The sequence below is a fragment of the Quercus suber genome, unplaced genomic scaffold (genome assembly GCF_002906115.3).
Source record: "Quercus suber isolate HL8 unplaced genomic scaffold, Cork oak 2.0 scaffold_153, whole genome shotgun sequence".
In the NCBI taxonomy this organism is placed as follows: domain Eukaryota; kingdom Viridiplantae; phylum Streptophyta; class Magnoliopsida; order Fagales; family Fagaceae; genus Quercus; species Quercus suber.
Genome location: NW_027069614.1, coordinates 491,262 through 510,699, shown reverse-complemented (window position 1 = coordinate 510,699; position 19,438 = coordinate 491,262). Strand labels below are relative to the sequence as shown.

Sequence of the window (19,438 nt, the reverse complement as noted above, 5' to 3'; positions counted from 1 at the left end):
ATATATATATATATATATATATATATATATATATCTTCTTCTCTTAAGTTCTGTTGGTTTCGACACTAACATTTTATAGAAAATGAATCCTATCATGGGATAAGGGATTTAGACTAATAATTCTATTGTTGAAATGGACTCACAGCTTGCCCATAAATTGTTAACATCCAACCATCCAATTACCCACTTATGCTAACTAATTTGATCTTGAATACAAGTATTTAATGTGGAAGGGAACTCGGGTCACCTCGCTTAACCACATATACAGTGAGGTAAACGGGATGATAGCTAAGCTAACTAAAAAAGGACTTACCCAAATGTTGTGAAGTGTTTTTTTTATTTTGATGAACCTTGTGAAGTGTTATTTGATACACGTCTCACCTTTCTGATCACTACTTATTTTAGAGGTAGGATGGGTTCTACGACCCACCCACGTAAATAATAATATAATATTTATATGTCATTTTGTACCATGTTAATGTATTGTGATGTTACACTATGTCTGTTATATATGAACTAACAAAACTAGCTTAGCTATCCTATTGTTGAAAAAACAAAACTACTTTAATTCTTTTAGTTTTATTAATATTATGCTCCCTTTCAAGGCAGGAAAAAAAAAATCATTTTAGGATAGCAAGGCCAAACAATCCGATTCACGATTTTAACAATCTTTTACTCATTGTTCGCTTGGGATGCACTTATAAATTAATTTATTTCTTATTTTTTTTACTATTTGTAGGTTCCAAATGAGTCACCTACTATTTTATTTAACTTTTTCTTATTTTTCTAACTATTTGTGGATCTCACGTAATACTTTAATCTTATTTTATGTGTGTGTGTGTGTGTGTGTATATATAGAGAGAGAGAGAGAGAGAGAGAGAGAGAGATACTTTGTGTACTTCACAAGAAAATAGTTATGTAATAAATAACCTTAGAAAGAAAAAGAGTTGCCTACCTCCACTACACATGATTATCTATTTTTCCAAAATTCACCATTTTTTCCGCTAATCTCAAAGTCCTCACCTCTCATCTCCTCCTCCATGCCCATGGCTACGCCCTTTCCAGTCTAGACCACCCCTACAGACTGCTTGGTGGTTGTGGGGACCCGAGGACCGAGGAAGGGTACAACAAGTTGTGACTATCATTATAAAAGCATTCCAAGCCTAAGGAGGGGATTCGCCTGAGGATAGGAGGAGAACAGACAAAATATTTTCTGGAAGTCCGAATGGAGAGGATGGTGTTCAGAGAGAGAGTCAAAATAGGTGAAGGAAGTTTTCAGTGAAAGCTTACCTACTACCTCTGCATTAAATGACTGGCAATAGGTTTATCAGCTGCATTGATGAGGAAGTAACCTAAATAGTAGAATTCACAACTAAGCAGCTCCTTCTATCACCTTCAATAGAGGTTTAAAGGGACAGGTATCCTAAGGAGAGTCGAGAGGATTGTAGATGGAGGGCTAGGATGCAATAAGCTTAGAAGTATATAAAGAAAGAGGACTTCTGGATGAATGGAACCTAAAAAAAATCAGGAAAAAAATATTAGAACAAAAACAGAGAGAGAGAGAGAAAGAATAGTGTACATCCTTGCGCAAGAACATCATCCTCGAGCGAGATTGTAAAGAACCATTTATATACTTAATCTTTGATTTTCGTTCATTCCCTCTCTGTCTAAATCCTCATGCTAAGCCCAACTTGTTTTACCCTACTCTCTTTACAAATATCTACTAGTTTGGGCCTAGCTGGACACACCAATTTCACTATTCTTAGTGAGTTTGGGCCGCCATATTTTCGTGTCCTTACAATTGGCACCATTTGTGGGGAACAAGGTTTTGTTGTGGGTTTGTTTTGATTAGCCATGGCCAACCTGGAACTGAATAGGGAAGAATTTGTTGGTTCATAGAGGGAAAATCAGTTTGTTAATCTGGAGCGAAGGAGAGACAAACATCATACACCAAGTGTTATGAGAGTCCTACCATACGGAGCATACTAAAAGAAGTCACCCAAGGACAAAGAGCCATGCTTCACACTAGCAAGAAACGCGAAAATTAATACTTGAGATAGATCACTTGCATAGGAAATTGCGGTGAAAGGAGCGTGATAGAAGAGTCCATCACCCCTGTCAAGTGATTGATCTGAGGAGAGTAAGGATCGCTCATATCGTCATAGGTCTAAAACCCCATCCAGTGAGTCCTTCTCAGCATCTTCACACCAAGATAAATTGGAAAAATGGCAAGTTCAAGCATGGGCAAGGGCCATCTCAACATAGGATGGAGAATGACGCAATGAGTAAGGCACTTCATAAAATCTCAAAGTCAGCCTTTGTTAGGAAAATCAACAAGGCCAAGCTTCCCCACCGGTTTTCACAACCAACATTCACCATCTACAATGGAAGATCTGATCTCGTAGAGCATATGAGCTACTTCAATCAGAAGATGGCAGATCATTCTGGCAATGAAGCCCTTATATGCAAGGTATTCCCGTTCAGCCTCGAGCCTGTGGCTATAGAGTGGTTTGATGCTTTGGAAGAAGGAATAATAAGGTCCTTTGTGGAGTTGACAAAGGCATTTGGTGCTAGATTTGTGACGTACAGTAATGTCCCTAAGCCTTTAGATTCTCTGTTTTCTATGGCAATGAGGGAATGAGAGACTCTCAAAACCTATTTGGACAGATATTGGGAAATGTACAATGAAATAGATAGGGATTTCAAGGACATAGCAGTGAGAACTTTTAAGGTAGGACTTCCGATGGAGCATAAGTTGAGAAAGTCACTAATAATGAAGCTTGCCCTTAGTATGCACCAGCTTATGGATCGCATTGATAAGTACAAACGAATAAAGGAAGATCAGACCTAGGGAAAGGGAAAGGCAAAGGCTTTTCCTGAAAAGAGGGGTCCTTAGGGAGGAGGATATCACAGTAACTGGCCGAGGAGAGATTTCCCCAACCAGACATCGTCTGCGAGTGGTTAGTTCGTTGTTTAAAGAGCCTATCTATCAAATACTAGAAAAGATTAAAAAAAAATGAACTGTATTTCAAATGGCCGAATAAAATGGGTAAGGACCCATCCAAAAGAAACTAGAGCCTTTATAGCCATTATCATCAGGAAAAAGGGCACACAACTGAAGATTGTAGGACTTTACACAATCATCTGGGTCAACTGGTGAACGCAGGGAAGTTGAGGCAGTTCTTGCACCAACCTGCTAGTTAGTTTGGATAGCCCAAAACTAGGTATTAAAGGGATGGAGCTCCTTGGCCAACATTGGGCACAATTAATGTCATTTTTGCTAAACCCAAGGGCGATGCCAGAACTTGCTCAAGGGTTATGTCTATGGTTTTAGGTCCCGACTTGGAAGACAAGAGCCAGGCTTGCAAAAGGCCAAAATAGTGGTCATGCCCACTTTAGATTTTTCAGAAGAAGATAAGGAGGGGACGTTCCAGCCGCATAATGATGCCCTAGTGGTAACCATTCGGATCAGGGGTTATGATATAAGAAGGGTCCTAGTAGACCAGGTAAGTGGAGCAAAGATTATGCACCCAAACTTGTATAAAGGGTAAAGTCTCAGGCCCGAGGACTTGGAGAAGTATGATTCACCACTAGTGGGCTTTGATGGGAGGTTGGTAATTCCTCACAGGATGATAAGGTTACTTGTATAGACTAGGGACGAGGAGGTGCAAGTTAACTTCATTGTAGTCAAAGCTTATTCCCCTTACACAACCATCCTGGCCAGACCATGACTTCATGCTATGTGAGCAGTTTTGTCAACCTTACATTTGAAAGTTAAGTAACCCATACAGGGAAGAGTAGGGAAATTAGTAGGAAGTCAAGCAATGCCTAGGCAGTGCCTGATAGTAGCCATTACACGGCAACCCGCAGATCAAGCCGTGGCAGAAAAAGGGCGAATCCCATAGCAATCAAAGGGTCCCAAAGTAGGATTTGAGACCGAGTCGCAGAGGGTGCTATCCAAGGAATTGGAAAAGGTTTTAATTGGTCAAGATGAGGAGAAATACTTTCAAGTGGGGTCTCAGTTGCCACCCTTGGAGAAAGCAGCATTAGTGAAGTTTCTAGAAGATAATATGGATGTGTTTGCCTGGAGCACTTATGACGTGCATGGGATTGATCCAGAGTTTATATGTCACCGATTGAATGTGAATTTAGATGCAGTTCCACAAAAGCAACCACCTCGGCACTCGTCAAAAGAGCATGCTGAGGCAGTGAGAGCTAAGGTGAATAAACTTAAGTAAGCATGGGCAATCAAGGAAATCTTTTATCCTAAATGGCTGGCCAATATTGTGGTGGTGAAGAAGAAAAACGGAAAATGGTGTGTGTGTGTGTAGATTTCACGAATCTAAACAAAGTTTGCCCGAAGGATCCCTTCCCCGTTCCTCAAATTGACCAATTGGTGAATGCAACATGTGGACTCCCTAGGATGAGCTTCTTGGATGCTTTCTAAGAGTATCATCAGATACCTTTAGCATTACCCAATTAAGAAAAAACTGCCTTCAGAACTCCCACTAGCAATTATCATTATCAGGTGATACCCTTTGGTCTCAAAAATGCGTGATCCACATATCAAAGAATGGTGACATGAATGTTTGAGTGACAACTTAGGAGGAATGTGGAAGCATATATCGATGACATAGTGATAAAGAGCAAACAAGTTAAGGAGCATTTGGAAGACTTGTGGGAGGTATTTTTAGTTTTGCGGGAACACAGACTGCCCTTAAATGCATCAAAATGTTCTTTCGGGGTCAGCTTAGGAAAATTCCTAGGCTACATGATCACGCACCGAGGAATTGAAGTCAATCCCGATCAGATTAAAGCCATTAACAATTTACATCCTCCTCGAAATCCTAAGGAGGTACAGAAGTTAACAGGGATGGCAACAGCTCTGAACAGATTTATCTCCTGGTCGGCAGATAGGTGTCATCCATTTTTTTCAACTTCTTCACAAGTAGAAGGACTTTCGATGGACCAAGGAGTGTGTATTGGCTTTTCAGGAGCTTAAACTGTATTTTTCATGACCTCTTATCCTCTCTAGGCCTAAGAATGAAGAAATATTATATGCATACTTAGCAGTCACAGATTACGCAGTTAGTCTGGTTCTGGTGAGAAATGAGAATGGGGTATAAAGACCCATATACTATGTTAGTAAATCCTTGCACAAAGCTGAGACACATTATTTACCCCTGAAGAATGCGGTGTTGGCCCTTGTACATGCCACAAGGAAACTTCCGCATTTTTTTCAAGCACATACCGTTATGTGCTTACCCAACTCTCCTACGAAAATCAGACTACACAGGCAAGATTGCTAAATGGAGGACCATGCTGGGTGCCTATAATGTTAAGTACATGCCTCGTACTGCCATAAAGGGACAAGTCTCAGCAAATTTTGTGGCGAAGTTTACAAAAAGCATGGTCGATGACAAGAAAGGAATATTAGAGCCTATAGCAGTCTTGATTTTTGTTGTTGCCACTTGGGAGGTGTACACAGACGAAGCAGCTAACCGAAAAGGATTAGGAGTATGAATCGTGTTGATAACCCCGGAGAAGCTAGTGATGGAGAAATCACTTCGTTTGGGTTTTCTGGGCATGAACAATGAAGCTGAGTATGAAGCTTTATTGGCTGGAATGGCATTGGTTAAAAACTTAGAAGGAGAAGTTATAGAAGTGTATTCAAATTCTCAGCTGGTTGTAGGGCAAGTTAGTGGTGAGTTTGAAGCTAGGGATGAACGCATGCAAGGGTATCTTGTTAAGGTTAGATAGGCTCATTCCCATTTCAAGAGCTTCACTTTAAGGTAAATCCCAAGGGGATAGAATTCTCATGCAGATTCTTTGGCTATGCTGGCAACTTCTTTGGTGTCAAATCTGCCACGAGTCATCATCGTTGAAGACATGGCCAATCCCAACTTTATAGAGAAGCTCTTGGTCGAAGTGCATAGTATCCAGGTGGGGCTAAGTTAGATGGACCCCCTGACAATTTTCTTAAGGCAAGGACTATTACCCGAGGATAAGGGCGAGGCAGAAAAGATACTTAGGAAAAGCCCACATTACTGGCTATTCAAAGAGCAAAAATTGTATAAATGCTCTCACTCAAGGCTGTATCTACTGTGTGTACATCCTGAGGCAGTGGAGCCCTTGTTAAAGGAGTTGCACGAGGGGATTTGTGGGAGTCATACAGGTGGGAGATCTTTGGCCCATAAAGCCTTACCCAAGGGTACTAGTGGCTAAACATGCAGAAAATTTCTCAGGATTATGTTAAGAAGTGCAACCAGTGTTAGAGCTACGCCCCTAATATTCATCAACTAGAAGGGGTTTTGAACCCACTTTCTAGTCCTTAGCCGTTTGTTCAGTGGGGCTTGGACATAGCGGGTCCATTTCCTCAAGCCACAGGAAACCGAAAATGGCTCCTCGTCGAGACAGAATATTTCACTAAATGGGTAGAGGCTGAACCTCTATCAAATATCAAGGATGTGGATGCTAAGAGGTTTATATGGAGAAATATCATCACTAGGTTTAGAGTTCTGCACACATTGATCTTGGATAATAGGCTTCAATTTGATAGTAAGGCCTTCCGCAGGTACTATAGAGAGTTGGGGATCAGAAATAGATATTCTACTCATGTCTATCCACAAGGGAATGGGCAGGCTGAGACTGCAAATAAGGCCATAGTGTTTGGACTAAAGAAAAAAATTAGATGATGCAAAAGGAATGTGAAAGGATGAGTTACGCCACATATTATGGACCTATCGCACTACGTCCTAAAAATCAACTGGGAAAACTCCTTTTTCAATGACTTGTGGAACTGAAGCAGTAATCACTATTGAATTTGGATTCTCGACCTTAAGACTTGATTAGTTCAATGTCGAGGAGAACGATCGCCTACTCTCGACCAGTTTGGAGCTAGTAGAGGAAAGAAGAGAAGTTGCTACAGTAAAGGTGGCACATTACCAGCAAAGACTTAAGCAAGGGTATGACAAAGAAGTGAAGTTGAGGCCATTAACCCCAAGGGACTTAGTTCTCAGAAAAGTGGTAGGAACAGCAAGGAACTCGACCTGGGGGAAGTTGGGCCCCAATTAGGAAGGCCCATACCGAATAACATCAGTGGCATGCATTGGTGCTTATTACTTGGAAGACTTAGACAAAAAGGTGGTTCCACGCCCTTGGAATATAAATAACTTATAATGTTATTATTATTAATGATATGAAGTTCTTTTTGTTCATGTCTGGCTCCTTTATGTGTTACTGTGGCTACAATTTATATCAAAATCGCTTTATATGAAAAAGTTTCTAAGTGTTAAACAGAATCTCGGTCTTGTTTGACTCCTTAGGTTACAAACCTTGGGTAAATTAACCTATTTGCAAAAGTTTCTAAGTGTTAAACAGAACCTCGGTCTTGTTCGACTCCTCGAGTCATGAACCTTGGTAAATTAATCTTTGTGTGAAAATTTCTAAGTATGGAATAAAATCATAAGTCTTGCCCAACTCCCCAGATCACAGGTTGTGGGCAGATTGGTCTTTAAGCATCCTAAGTCCAAGGTAAAGTAAGTTTTACTTGAAATTTTTACTAAGTGCTAGAATATTGTTATGAGTTACATTAAATATCAATCCAGCAACTTTCTCAAGATTCATTCAAGATTGGATGGAACAGTGTTGGGAGTAAATTTAGTTAAATACAAGTTAGCACGTTTCAAATAATATTAGGAAGGGAAAGAGCAAAAATTATACTTAGATAAATGAAAAGGTGCAAAGTAAAAATTGAATATGTTCATAGAAGTTCGGGAGTTTGATTACAATAACGGAAAGATGAGAGCATCAACTAAGCTTGGCCCGAGTACAAAATTGGTTAATAATTCTTTACCTATGATTAAATTACGCCGAGACCTCTTTCTCTTTCTCCTTCTTTTTCCTCTTTAGCTACCCAACTTTAGCGACCTCCTCTGTGTCCACATCCACCATAGAAACAAGAGGTGTTTGGTCTTACTCTTTTTCTACCATAAGCGTAGCAACTGAAGTGGTGGTGGGCTAGACCAAGGCAACTGCAAAACTGGGATCAGCTGAAGGTTGAGTGAGGCTGGGAGCAAGGCGCAAAGTTGAAGGATAGTATACTTTATCATAAGCCCTAAACTCTGATTCAGTACTAACCCTAGCTGCGTTGAGAGCCTTACCCTAAACCTCGAGGCAGAAGGCCTGAGCAATATCCCGGAGCTGGGCTGTCAAACTCTAGGTAGTTTTAGTCATGCCTACATTATTGGCAGCTTGCCATGCCTTAGCCATTTCAGCGTCCTTAGCCTCCAGCTGTTTCTGTTGCTACTTAGTCTTTACAATGGCTAAGGCCAAATGAGTTCCGACCTTCTTCTAAGCAGCCCTAGCCTCTTCAGCCTGTTTCTCAAAGCCAGCCAAGGCAAACTCAGTGTTTTTGTGTGAATTTTCACCTCTGCTAGGTGGAATAGGAGGTCTTTGAGCTTCTTCTCGGAGTCAGCATAGGCCTTCTCAGCTAACTCCAACTTGCCCTCAGCTTCACGGGCCTAGCCCAATGTGTGGTCCACCCACTCTTCAGCCACAAAAGCCGCTTGCACAGACTGTATCATTAGGTGTGAGTACCTATACATGTTTCATATAAATTTATAAAAGTAAAAGGTTAAGTACATACCTTGGCAAGGTCTCTCTTAAGGGAAATAAAGGCCTTACGCTTCCGCAAAGATTGCAGCTTATGCATATCTTCGACAAGGAGAAGAGTCTTTTCTAGGAATTCAGAAAGAATGCCCAACCTGCCCTTCTAGGGATCCCTAAGGGAGGCATCATTTATGACTGGATCCCCCAAGCTTAACACGAACAAAGGCTTTCATACGGAGGCCTTTGGGTATTGTTCCCTTTCAGATCTTTTAGAGGTCCTAGAGGGAGCGCTATTTTTTGTTGAGCTCTAGTCATTCGAGGCTCCTTGGCTGGGAGCTACTACGATGGGCATGTGATTTCTCCCTCTTCAACACCTTTAGACCTCTTGCCCCCTTGGCGTCTTTTTCTTTTTTAGTCAAAGGCATCACTCGAGGACGCACACGTGGGGGCAAGAGTTAGTGGTCGGGGCACCACTGGAATGGCTAGGGAAGCACCCCCAACTTGGGCTATGAGTAATGCCAACAGGTCTGAGGTCTTCTCCTCTAGCACCATTCCTTTAGGGATATCGGCTTCTTCTTGGTCAATATTAACCTGGGCAAGTAGTAGACAGCGATAGGAGGAGCCAAGAAGGTCTTCGGGATCCTCTTGCTGGTAAAAGACCTCAAAGTCTTTGTCTATGACCTCCTGAGTAGGTTTAGAAGTGTGCTTCTTGGTTTCATCGTCCGAAGGTATGGGCTGCTCTTGGGAGTAAAGTAGTTTGGTTATGAGCAAGGCTGGAAGTTGGGTGTCTTGAGTTCCAAATGGAGGAGTTGTTAGGAAGCCAGGAACTGCTATATCAATTAAAGCTAGCATTGGATCCTTAGCTCTGATTATGTGTTTAGGACTTTGAAAACATTTGGAGATGGGATTAAAACCAAGGATCACGTGCTCTACCCGTAGCTGACCATCTTTATGAAGAAAAATTTTCTGACCTGAGGATGCGGTCTAGCTCAGGAAAATTCACTAAGCTCTTGTTCGTGGCGGTGTGATGTTTGTCTGCCAATAAACATGCGAACATAAGTCATAGATTAGAAAAAATACTTATAAAAGTTTTCTTTATTTGAATATGAAAATCATACGCGTATCTCATGTCTATGGGAACCCTACCTGGTTCCCTATCTTAGGTGGGACAATGCAATCCATCATGCCAATCTCCTGAGACAATGAGAAAGTCCTCATCCATGCCCTTGTTTGACTCAGACTTACAAGAAATTAACCTAACGGTTGGGACCTTACATTTGATATAGTAGTTGGTTTCCTTCCCTTTTTGATAGTTGTATACCCAGTTCACATCATGCCATATAAGGCTGGTCCCCATCTTACGGCTTATCATATCTACGCTACCGAGGACCCTAAAGACATTAGGGGAGCATTGTGTGGAGGTCAACCTATAATTCATAAGGAAGTCTCTAGTAACCCTACCCATGGGAATTTCCATTCCGCCTTTTATGAAGGTGATCATTGAAATCACTACTGAGCCAAAGGGTCTATTCATGACCAGCCATTCACCTAACTCATAGTGTTGGAGTTTAACACCGTTAGGGATCCTATATTAAGCCCTAAAGGCGGCCATGCCTTCGAGGATATCCACTAACCTAGCAAATCTACCCATGGAAATTTATGGTGTTGGTAACGAAGAATCTACGTATGAAAGTAAATGAATCCATACGCATCTACAAGCAATAAAAGAATCTCTCCTTGGACTGCTGCTTCAATGAAAAAGTTGCAAAGTGAATAAATGGAGCAAAATCAGCCTCAACCTCTCCTTATATAGGGGTGAAAAATGAGCGGTCAAATTCCCGCTTATAAATATGGGTAAATGAGGATTGTAGGATCATTATCGCACCGTAGAATGTGGGGAGACAAGCAGCCACCTGACACAATAAATACGAGATCATGGATACTAAAGCGTCAGGAACGTGCTAAGGACAGATGAAGAGACGTTACGACATGGGAACGTGTTTGGCATGTACCAATTAGGGTTGCACAACTAAAACCTTACTTTTTATCTCAGGGCTAATAGCAAGGTTTTAGAGGGCTATTGTGGGGACCCGAGGATCGAGGAATGATACAACAAGTTGTGACTATCATTATAAAAGCATTCCAAGCCCGATGAGGGGATTCGCCTGAGGATAGAAGGAGAAGAGACAAAATACTTCCTAGAAGTCCGAATGGAGAGGACGATGTTCACAGAGAGAGTCAAGGTAGGTGAAGGAAGTTTCCAGTGAAAGCTCACCTACTGCCTCCGCATTAAATAACTGGTAACAGGTTTATCAGCTACATTGATAAGAAAGTGACTTGAATAGTAGAATTCACAGTTAAGCAACTCCTTCTACCACATTCAATAGAGGTTTACAGGGACAGGTGTCCTAAGGAGAGTCGGGAGGATTGTAGATGGAGGGGTAGGATGCAATAAGTTTAAGAGTATATAAAGAAAGAGGACTTCCAAATGAATGGGCCCCAGAAAAAATTAGGAAAAAAAGATTAGAACAAGAACAGTGAGAGAGAGCGAGAGTAGTGTACATCCTTGCGCAAGAACATCATCCTCGGGCGATGTAAAAAACCATTTATATACTTAGAGCATGTTTGGTAGACTGTAATAGGCGTTGTAATGTAATAATTATTTCTATGGTTTAGTTATTCTTTAGTTTGGTTGTATTTTTATTACAAGGAATAATCATTCCTTATGAATAGCTATTCTTCAAAATGAGGAATAACAATTCCTCTTTAAAAGGTGGTATTAGTTATTTAATTTCAAAACTTAATATATTTCCAAATAAATAAACTTTCCATATACATCTAACAATTATAAAAATAAAAAATCATAAAAAATAACACATATCTCTCTTAAATTTAAAAATAACAATTTTTAAAGAGATATAATTGTATAAGTAAGATATTTCCTAAAATAAATATTAAGTTTCATTCTAATGTTATAACTCACAACTAAATTAATGAATATGTTTAGTTATTACACTACAACACACTCTATTACTAGTAATAAAAATTACAATTTCAGTCGTAATTTCCATTCAGTGTACCAAACGTACCCTTAATCTTTGATTTTCGTTCATTCCCTCTCTGTCTGAATCCTCGGGCTAAGCCCAACTTGTTTTACCCACTTTTTTTACAAATATCTATTGGTTTGGACCTAGCTGGACAACACCAATTTCAATATTCTTAGCGAGTTTGGGCCGCCATATTTTCGTGTCCTTACAATGGTCATGGCCACTAGCAGTAGAAAGTTCTTGTGGTTTATTTTGTTTGATATTCCAAGTTTGATCGAATTTTTCAACATGTCCGAAAGCAATTAGAAATTGAGATTGTGCCAGTCAGAATTCAACAAAGTATTCGATCGAGGTGGGCATTAAGGAAGCAAAAAAGAGGAAGAGAGCAATATGCTTCGTGTTCTAATATGCAATCATTTCCTACAGCCTTGCGCTCAGCAAAAGCTAATTCACAAGCTTGCCTAAATAATGGCAGCTTCATAACGTGTGCTAATCCAAATAAGAACTACAAGTAACATATAATAGAATCACAAACTGTCATAAACTTCCTAACTTTTCCTTCCAATAGCTCGAGCATTTTCCTGATTTAGGTACTCCAATGCAATTTCCCTTGCGAAATTGAAGGGAAATTTTCCTGTGTCAGTAGCCATAACATCCAAGCAGTCATTGGTTTTTGAAAAATAAGCCAACTAGATAAATGAGAATGCAATCGATATAAGCCAGTGTGAACGTGAATCACATGTTCCAGATTCCCATTCAACTCAACCTAACACGTAATCTCTTTGAACTTGCATCATTAATACTCGACTATGTCAATCTCAGATATAACTCACTCATTCACTGGTGGTGGAGAAGGTAGAGGCATGGAAGTGAAGGTGAGCCTAGACATAAAAGAAAGTGAGAACTTTTTTGTTTTTAAGGTAAGTGAGAACTTCAAGGTTAGTGAAAAAAGATGGTAAATTTGGGGAAAATAAAAAAATAATGTATACTTGTAGATCGACAAATCATTAATTTTTAGAACATTTATTAGATAGCAAGTAATGCTATTATTCACTAGACCCGCTGCGATCATAACACGTGTCTGAAAATGGACACATGTTCGAAAATGAACACGTGTCATTATCACAGCGGGTCCAATGTCACGGGACACTGGACAGAAGCCACACTCATAAAAGTGCAACTTGCCATCTTGACTTGGACACCAAGTGTCCCTCCCACAATAATTCCTACCTAAACTTTTCCCATTATTATTTCCTTCATTATGCTAATGAAGTCCCAAATTATAAACTTAAAGCACCTAATGACATTGAATTCCAACAAGTTGCTTATCAAGAAAAGAAGAAGATAAAGGTGAATGCACTCAGTTTGATTTCAATATATATTTCACGAGCAATTTTGCCCGAGACTGCCAAAGAAGCCCTTTAATGTCTTGCTTCCCTTGTACATCACCAAAGAGAGCACATAAACCGGAAGGGACATATTACATATCAATGTCAAGGCATCATATGGTTTGTTGAAATGTTATATACAAAATACACTGTACACGTAAACACAGACTAGGTTGGGCATGATACCAGTATTGTTCTAGGCAATGCAAGAGCAGAACTGAGTAACGACAAAGATATCAACCATATGAGACCAATTACAGAGGATTGGGGGCTATGTAATTTGTCACCCAAATGTGTTTTCTCCACTATATGTAACATAGAGAAATCCATCGCCGTCCTTCTTATCATCATAAATGGTAGACATTATGGCTCCTGCAGATGTTTATATACAATTAGTATCTCTCATTTTGAATAGTTAGACATTTGAATTTATACCACTTCCAATCATTATTAGTAGAAACTAATTATCTATTTGAAAAGTATCTTCAAGATCTTTTCAATTCAGTTTTAATCTGATGAGGAATAACAATGTATACCGTGAACAAATGTGCAATAGAAAGGAAATTAAACCCTAGCATCAACCACACATACGCATAAAACTCATCAAATTTTATAGCAGTTACCTGTTGGTGGGAGCACATTGTCCACAAATATAAAGATTGCCTTTTCTGCACTCAGTTTAATCCTCTTTCGAATTACATAGACAAATTGACCCACCGTCAGATCAGCTGGGACAAGGTATCTGTAATTTCACAATTATCATTAATAGAAATTTCTAGTATGGGTTCACACACACACCTGGTGAGTCTTGATCCCAAGAGCTCACCCTAAATCTTACTCTTTCAAGGAGAGAAGGTGCCATTTAAGATTGAGAACTCATTGGCATCATTGATACATTAAAGCTATCTTCACTTTCAAGCAAACACTTGAGCATAATAACATGGTCTTTTAGGTAGCAGTGTGTCCCTATTTCTTACCCATTTGAGTCCTATGGTTGGCCTTCAAACAGAGATAAACCAAGTACTCCACATGAAAACAAAGACACATCACCAATGAGCTATAGCTAAACTGGCACCTTCTCCCCTTATAAATTCCTAGTGGAGTGTAAGGTAGTGGGTTCAAGACCAAATGGGTGCATGTATAACTTACCAATCCCAAAAAATAAATAAAAATAAAAATGAGACATCAAAAAGCTAACTAAGACCACTACGCTATAATTTTCTTTTGACTCTCACTGTTTACCCCACACACAAGTGTGCATACATTCATGCATTCCTACATGCACACACTTGCACATGCATACCCTATGCACATGCACACAGATGCTAGAATTAAAGGAAACTTGTTTCTCACTGTCGCTAAATGCTAATCATCCTAATAAATAGAGAATACAAAAAATTAAAAGCTGAAGGGAAACCAGAGGGACAAGGGCTTAGTTATATGGAACTGGAACTCACTTTTTTTTGTCAATGTTGGGAATATCACTTCTCTCAGCCTTCTCCACAATCACCTTTAGAAGCACAAAGGAAAATATAAATCAGACCACAATTTGGAAACCCTGAGAGTCTCAAATGATATATAATTAGATTTATCACTTTATCAAGAATAAATTAGAAACTATTGAACTAACCTATAACAAAATTAGTATAAGTACTATCTAATCACTCTTTAGCAAAATAAATCAATGCTACAAAGGAAGTTGTCAACAGTTGCATTTCTTTACAATTATGAAATTGGTCAGCACAGAACAACTGTATTATGTACTAGATTACAGGAATCTGATGCTTAGTAATTGGATCTGATTTTAAGTATGAAAATCATCATTAAATGAGTGACATCAATTCCGTAAGACACTTTATGGTGTAGAAAAACCCACATTACATCAATAATAAATTCCTAATAATGCTCTACACTGACTACAGACATTCCTGGGAGGCTGCAAAGACTGAGTTTTTCTTTGTAAAACAATTTAGGGATTAAGGGGAACATTGCAGGAGTTTTTCTGTGATAATATGTTAAAATCCTATTTCAAGACAGCACAAAGTTTAGCTGACACCAGATATATAATCTTATCCCCCAATAATTTCAAATATAGGGTCATTGACAGTACAAAAATACTGCAGCAACAACAATAAAATGCTCCATTTCCCTTCTCCAATAAAGAAAGCACAAAATAGGATTGCATAACTGATGTGGGAAGTGCAAAGAAAAAAAAAATTAACTTATTTTTGTTTAATTTTAGAAGTCAATTTTATTTTTTTTATTTGTCCATTAGATGTTAATTTAGCGAAATGAAGTTCTCGCAGGTGGCATGGCCTACTATTAATTAAAAGGAAGCAGCCTCTGTTTTGGTTGGCCTTATTAGTTAATTAGGCTATTAGTATTTTATTTAATTTCCTAGAGTCAAGGCTATTTTTGTATTTCAAAAATTGCGTTTTCCTAAGTCAATTGGTATTAGGGTTATATCCTGGTTGTCTATATAACCACGCTATTGTACCCAAATGGGACAAGTTTACAGTTTTGCTTCATTAATAAGATTTCTGTTTAATTTTCTGAATAGTCTGGTGTTGATTCTAGCCAACCTATGTGCTAATACCTAGGTTTTGGAACTCTTCATAAGATAGAGACTTCTATCAACCAGTAAGTCATTTGTACGGAATCCATATTGTCGTAAGTAATCATTTTCCTATGAGTTTACTTTTTACTTAGCTAACTTCATCTTAAAAATTTTATAAAAAAAATCTTGAGACTAGAATAAGTTTCGCTTTCATTAGGTATAAAATAAAAAGCATTCATGAATTGCCCTCCCATTCCAATCATTATAGGACTGTAAGACCATAATTTTAATCCTACACCCAAAACCACAGTGGAGGTAAATACCTAACTTAGACACTATCCACAATTCATCAGTATATAGAAGCCAGCTAAGCTGAACCAGGTAGCATTTTGAGGTCAGAATGGCAGGTGAAATTTGCAGCATTCATGCTGAACAAAAATTAGTTCAACAAGCCATTAACCATCGCAGGAGTTTCAAGCAGATATAGCCGCTAATTTCTATCACGTATCTTTTTCTATAAGTAATCTTTTTAATTGAAAAGGGGGGAAACTCATGTACATAAAGTTGAATTATGGCTGTTTATTTCTTACAATATATCTTGTAGAACTTCCCTTGTTGAGGAAAAAAAAATGCAAAACAAATTCAACACTATGCAGAGCTCCTCCATGTATGAAAACTCACTAACCCCCAACCCCCAAACAAAACTATAAAAAGAAACATACAAAAAAAGTGAGGCATGCAAATTAGTTGTAGTAAAAAATACTATCAACCAGATAGGCCTCATTATTGATGGGGTATATGGAGGGAGTGTTTCAAGGACACAAAAAGAAGTATGCCTGATCTCAAATTAATTTTCTTTAGAACTTTGTTGGATTGGATGTCAAATTTGCATAGTCTGTCTTTAGGGTCTGTTATTGATGTGATAGATTCATGTAATTTGTGTGATTGATTCTATGGTCCCCTCCCAATGTACTTGGATGACTCTTTTTTTTTTATATATAAATAAGAATTGCATTACTTATTATAAAAGCCAACACATAAGTTTAACCTATAAAAGAAGACATGCAGACATTAACAAATAGCAATATAATCACAACAGTGAACTTAGAAATTAAATTTTAAAAAATAATAATAATAAATCTCACTGGAATTCTATCTGGGTATTTCTCCCTAATTCTAGTAGCCTCTGCACGCCTCTTCTCTGCAGAGACAGACATCATAAAATAATGAAATTGAGCTCACCAGTATAAAAAAGAACTATAATTGATTAACTTGGTTTAATAAATAACATAAGATAGACCAAGGCATTTGAACACAAACACAAAAGCTTTTATCCATACCAAAGTCATGCTCTTGCTTGAACATGCTTCTAGTCATTCTTCTTGAATGTACTGGAAAAACAAGAAACAAAAAAAAAACCATTTATTGAATAACAAATATGATAATTAAATCGAATCCAGAAGAACCCCAGAAAATCTTATGTGAAAATCAAGAAAGCAACAAAATTTTGCAACCAATATCAAAAACCCATGTTTGATTACTGAGAAAAGATAGGTTGGTGCAAGAGAAAACCCAAAAACATCTAAGCCTAATATACCTTCTGACCATTTGATGGTATTCTCTTCAATTTCTATTTCCAGGTATTGAAGAAAACAAAAATATATATTACCAACCAAAAAAAAAAAAAAACAAGAAATAATGGTTGAGATATAAAGTTGAGAAGAGCTTACACAAGATTGAATTAAGAGAGGAAAAATCGAAAAACCCAACAAAAAGTTTTCCAGTGCTCTTTGCCTTTGTGTTGTAGATAAGAGCTGATGATGATGAGTTGATGACTAGGATTAAAGATGACTCCTTTGAGTTTTTTTGACAATGCATGTATCTTTCACTAAATATTTATTAATCGGTTTGGTTTGGCCTTGGACTTCCTCTCCGGTAAGGATAGTCAAGTATGTTCGTATAACCAATTAAATCTTGCCGTGTACATGTCAGTCAATTGCTAATAATTGACAACTGAACAACTTTGACTTCTTTTTCTTTTTTCATTTTTCTTTTTTCCTTTATTTTAGCATTCCCATCCGGCACTATAAGGTTGTGTTTGACATTCACCGGAACTATTTAACTTATATTTATTGCTATTTACGAGTCTCATATACTTTTTAATATTATTTATGAATTTTACTGTATTATTTTAACTTATTTTTAATTTTATTTATAGTATTTTGAGCAAAAAGTTTTCAATTTTTACTAAATTAGTTGTTCCCAAATAAACACTAAGTTTGTGTTTGGCATTGGCTTAACAAGCCAGCTTTTTTTACTATTTAGCTTATTTTTTCTACTATTTAACTTATTTTTGCTACTATTTATGGTTTCATGCACTTTTTAGTACTATTTATAGATTTTACTGTACTATTTCAATTAGTTTTTAGCTTTATCTGTAATACTTTTAGCAAAAAAAATTCAGTTTTAGCTAAATAAGTTGTTTCCAAACAGACACTAAATATTGTTTTTAGCTATTTTCCATTTTACTGTGACACCAATTGCTTTAAAAAAATAATTAATTAAAAAAAAAAAAAAACTCTACATCTGATGCTCTAATACTATTGATATTTTTGCATGTTGCTAGGATAAGAGTATTCTCATCCAAAAATGCCCAAAAAAAAAAAACATTTGCATAACCAAAAAGCCATTTTATCTATTTTACACTATCATTTGAGCAAATTACAATAAAATCACAACTGGTTTGGCCCATTTTAAACTTATCTAGCTATAGTTCAAAACTTGATATTTTGCCCATTTGAGATTAACTTTGTTTTTCTCTTGTAACCCACTTCCATTAAAAACAATAGTAAATATGTCTTTGCTTTATGTCTCTCTTCTCCCAAAACAAGAAAAGAAAAAAAAAACCCACACACACATAATAACAAAAAGAAGCAAGATCAAAATGTGGTATTATTAAAAAAATTGAAGAGGAAAGGAGATAAGATGTTTCATCCAAAATACAAGCAATTTCTCATAACACATTCAACCGCACCACAAATCTTGAACATAAGTCCAAAAAAAAAAAAAAACAAAATCATCCACACCACAAATCTCATCCTCTCTCTCTCTCTCTCTCTCTCTCTCTCTCTCTCTCTCTCTCTCGTCCACCCACAGCCACCACAACCACCATTAGAAACCACCACCACCACCACAAGACACCCACAATCCACAACCATCACAAGCCACAATACCACCAAAGTCAAATCAACCACCACTAGCAAGCCAAAATCAAATCAAACCCACAACCAAAAGCTAATATTAATAATAATAATAATAATAATAATAACAAACCCAACAAAGGCATCACAGTCCAATCTAGACCTTCGGTATGGATTCCTTGCAAATACTATGGTGGTTGATCTAAGTATTGTTGGGTTTTCGCTTTGGTGGCCGATTGGCCTCCTCAACACCACCATGAGAGAGAGAGAGAGAGAGAGAGAGAGAGAGAGAGAGAGAGAGAGAGAGAGAGAGAGAGAGAGAGAATATCAAACATGGTCGATCAACACAATCATTAGCAACATCCTATATCTAGCTCAGTCCTTCACCAACTGCTCTTTTAACATTAGCTTTAATTTGTAATATTCCTTCAATTTTGGCTTTAATGATCTGCCACTCCCTTTAATGTTTCATTTAATTTGTATGTTCCTCTCCATAATATATATATATATATATATATGATGCTTATAAAAAAAAAATTGAGATCTACCTATCCATTTAGTTTTGACACATACCTTGTTTCTTTACAAAATCCCCTATTTGATCTTTTTCCTTTGTGTTTTTATGTTCTTTTTTTT

At 37.8% G+C, this 19,438-nt stretch overlaps 2 protein-coding genes across 4 annotated transcripts; one reads left to right on the top strand and one right to left on the bottom strand.

Annotated features, from left to right (window-relative positions):
* Window positions 1–5,553: 5,553 nt before the first annotated feature.
* LOC112007375 (uncharacterized) lies at window positions 5,554–6,695 on the top strand. The gene is made up of 2 exons (XM_024039711.1): window positions 5,554–5,751; window positions 6,348–6,695. The coding sequence occupies exons 1-2, from the start codon at window positions 5,554–5,556 to the stop codon at window positions 6,693–6,695; spliced, it is 546 nt and encodes a 181-aa protein (XP_023895479.1).
* Window positions 6,696–13,002: 6,307 nt separating this feature from the next.
* Window positions 13,003–17,525, bottom strand: LOC112007391 (autophagy-related protein 8f). 3 transcript variants are annotated; one of them, XM_024039734.2, is made up of 6 exons: window positions 17,333–17,525; window positions 16,943–16,993; window positions 16,748–16,803; window positions 14,503–14,555; window positions 13,669–13,787; window positions 13,003–13,417 (listed from the first exon to the last, which is right to left on the bottom strand). In XM_024039734.2, exons 1-6 carry the CDS (start codon window positions 17,478–17,480, stop codon window positions 13,329–13,331), a joined length of 516 nt encoding a protein of 171 aa, XP_023895502.2. In that variant the 5' UTR covers window positions 17,481–17,525; the 3' UTR covers window positions 13,003–13,328. The 3 variants fall into 3 exon arrangements, with proteins under 3 accessions (XP_023895502.2, XP_065633387.1, XP_023895503.2); XM_065777315.1 differs by having other exon boundaries at window positions 17,397–17,452; XM_024039735.2 differs by lacking the exon at window positions 17,333–17,525 and adding an exon at window positions 17,200–17,268.
* Between the last annotated feature and the right edge of the window lie 1,913 nt (window positions 17,526–19,438).

Coding starts and splice junctions, on each gene's coding strand:
- LOC112007391 (XM_024039734.2), bottom strand. CDS start 17,480: ATGCATTGTCAAAAAAACTCAAAGGAGTCATCTTTAATCCTAGTCATC. Junction 16,804..16,942: donor CAAGCAAGAGCATGACTTTG/GTATGGATAAAA, acceptor CTGTCTCTGCAG/AGAAGAGGCGTGCAGAGGCT. Junction 14,556..16,747: donor AATACCCAGATAGAATTCCA/GTGAGATTTATT, acceptor GTGCTTCTAAAG/GTGATTGTGGAGAAGGCTGA.
- LOC112007375 (XM_024039711.1), top strand. CDS start 5,554: ATGGAGAAATCACTTCGTTTGGGTTTTCTGGGCATGAACAATGAAGCT. Junction 5,752..6,347: donor TGCAAGGGTATCTTGTTAAG/GTTAGATAGGCT, acceptor CCGTTTGTTCAG/TGGGGCTTGGACATAGCGGG.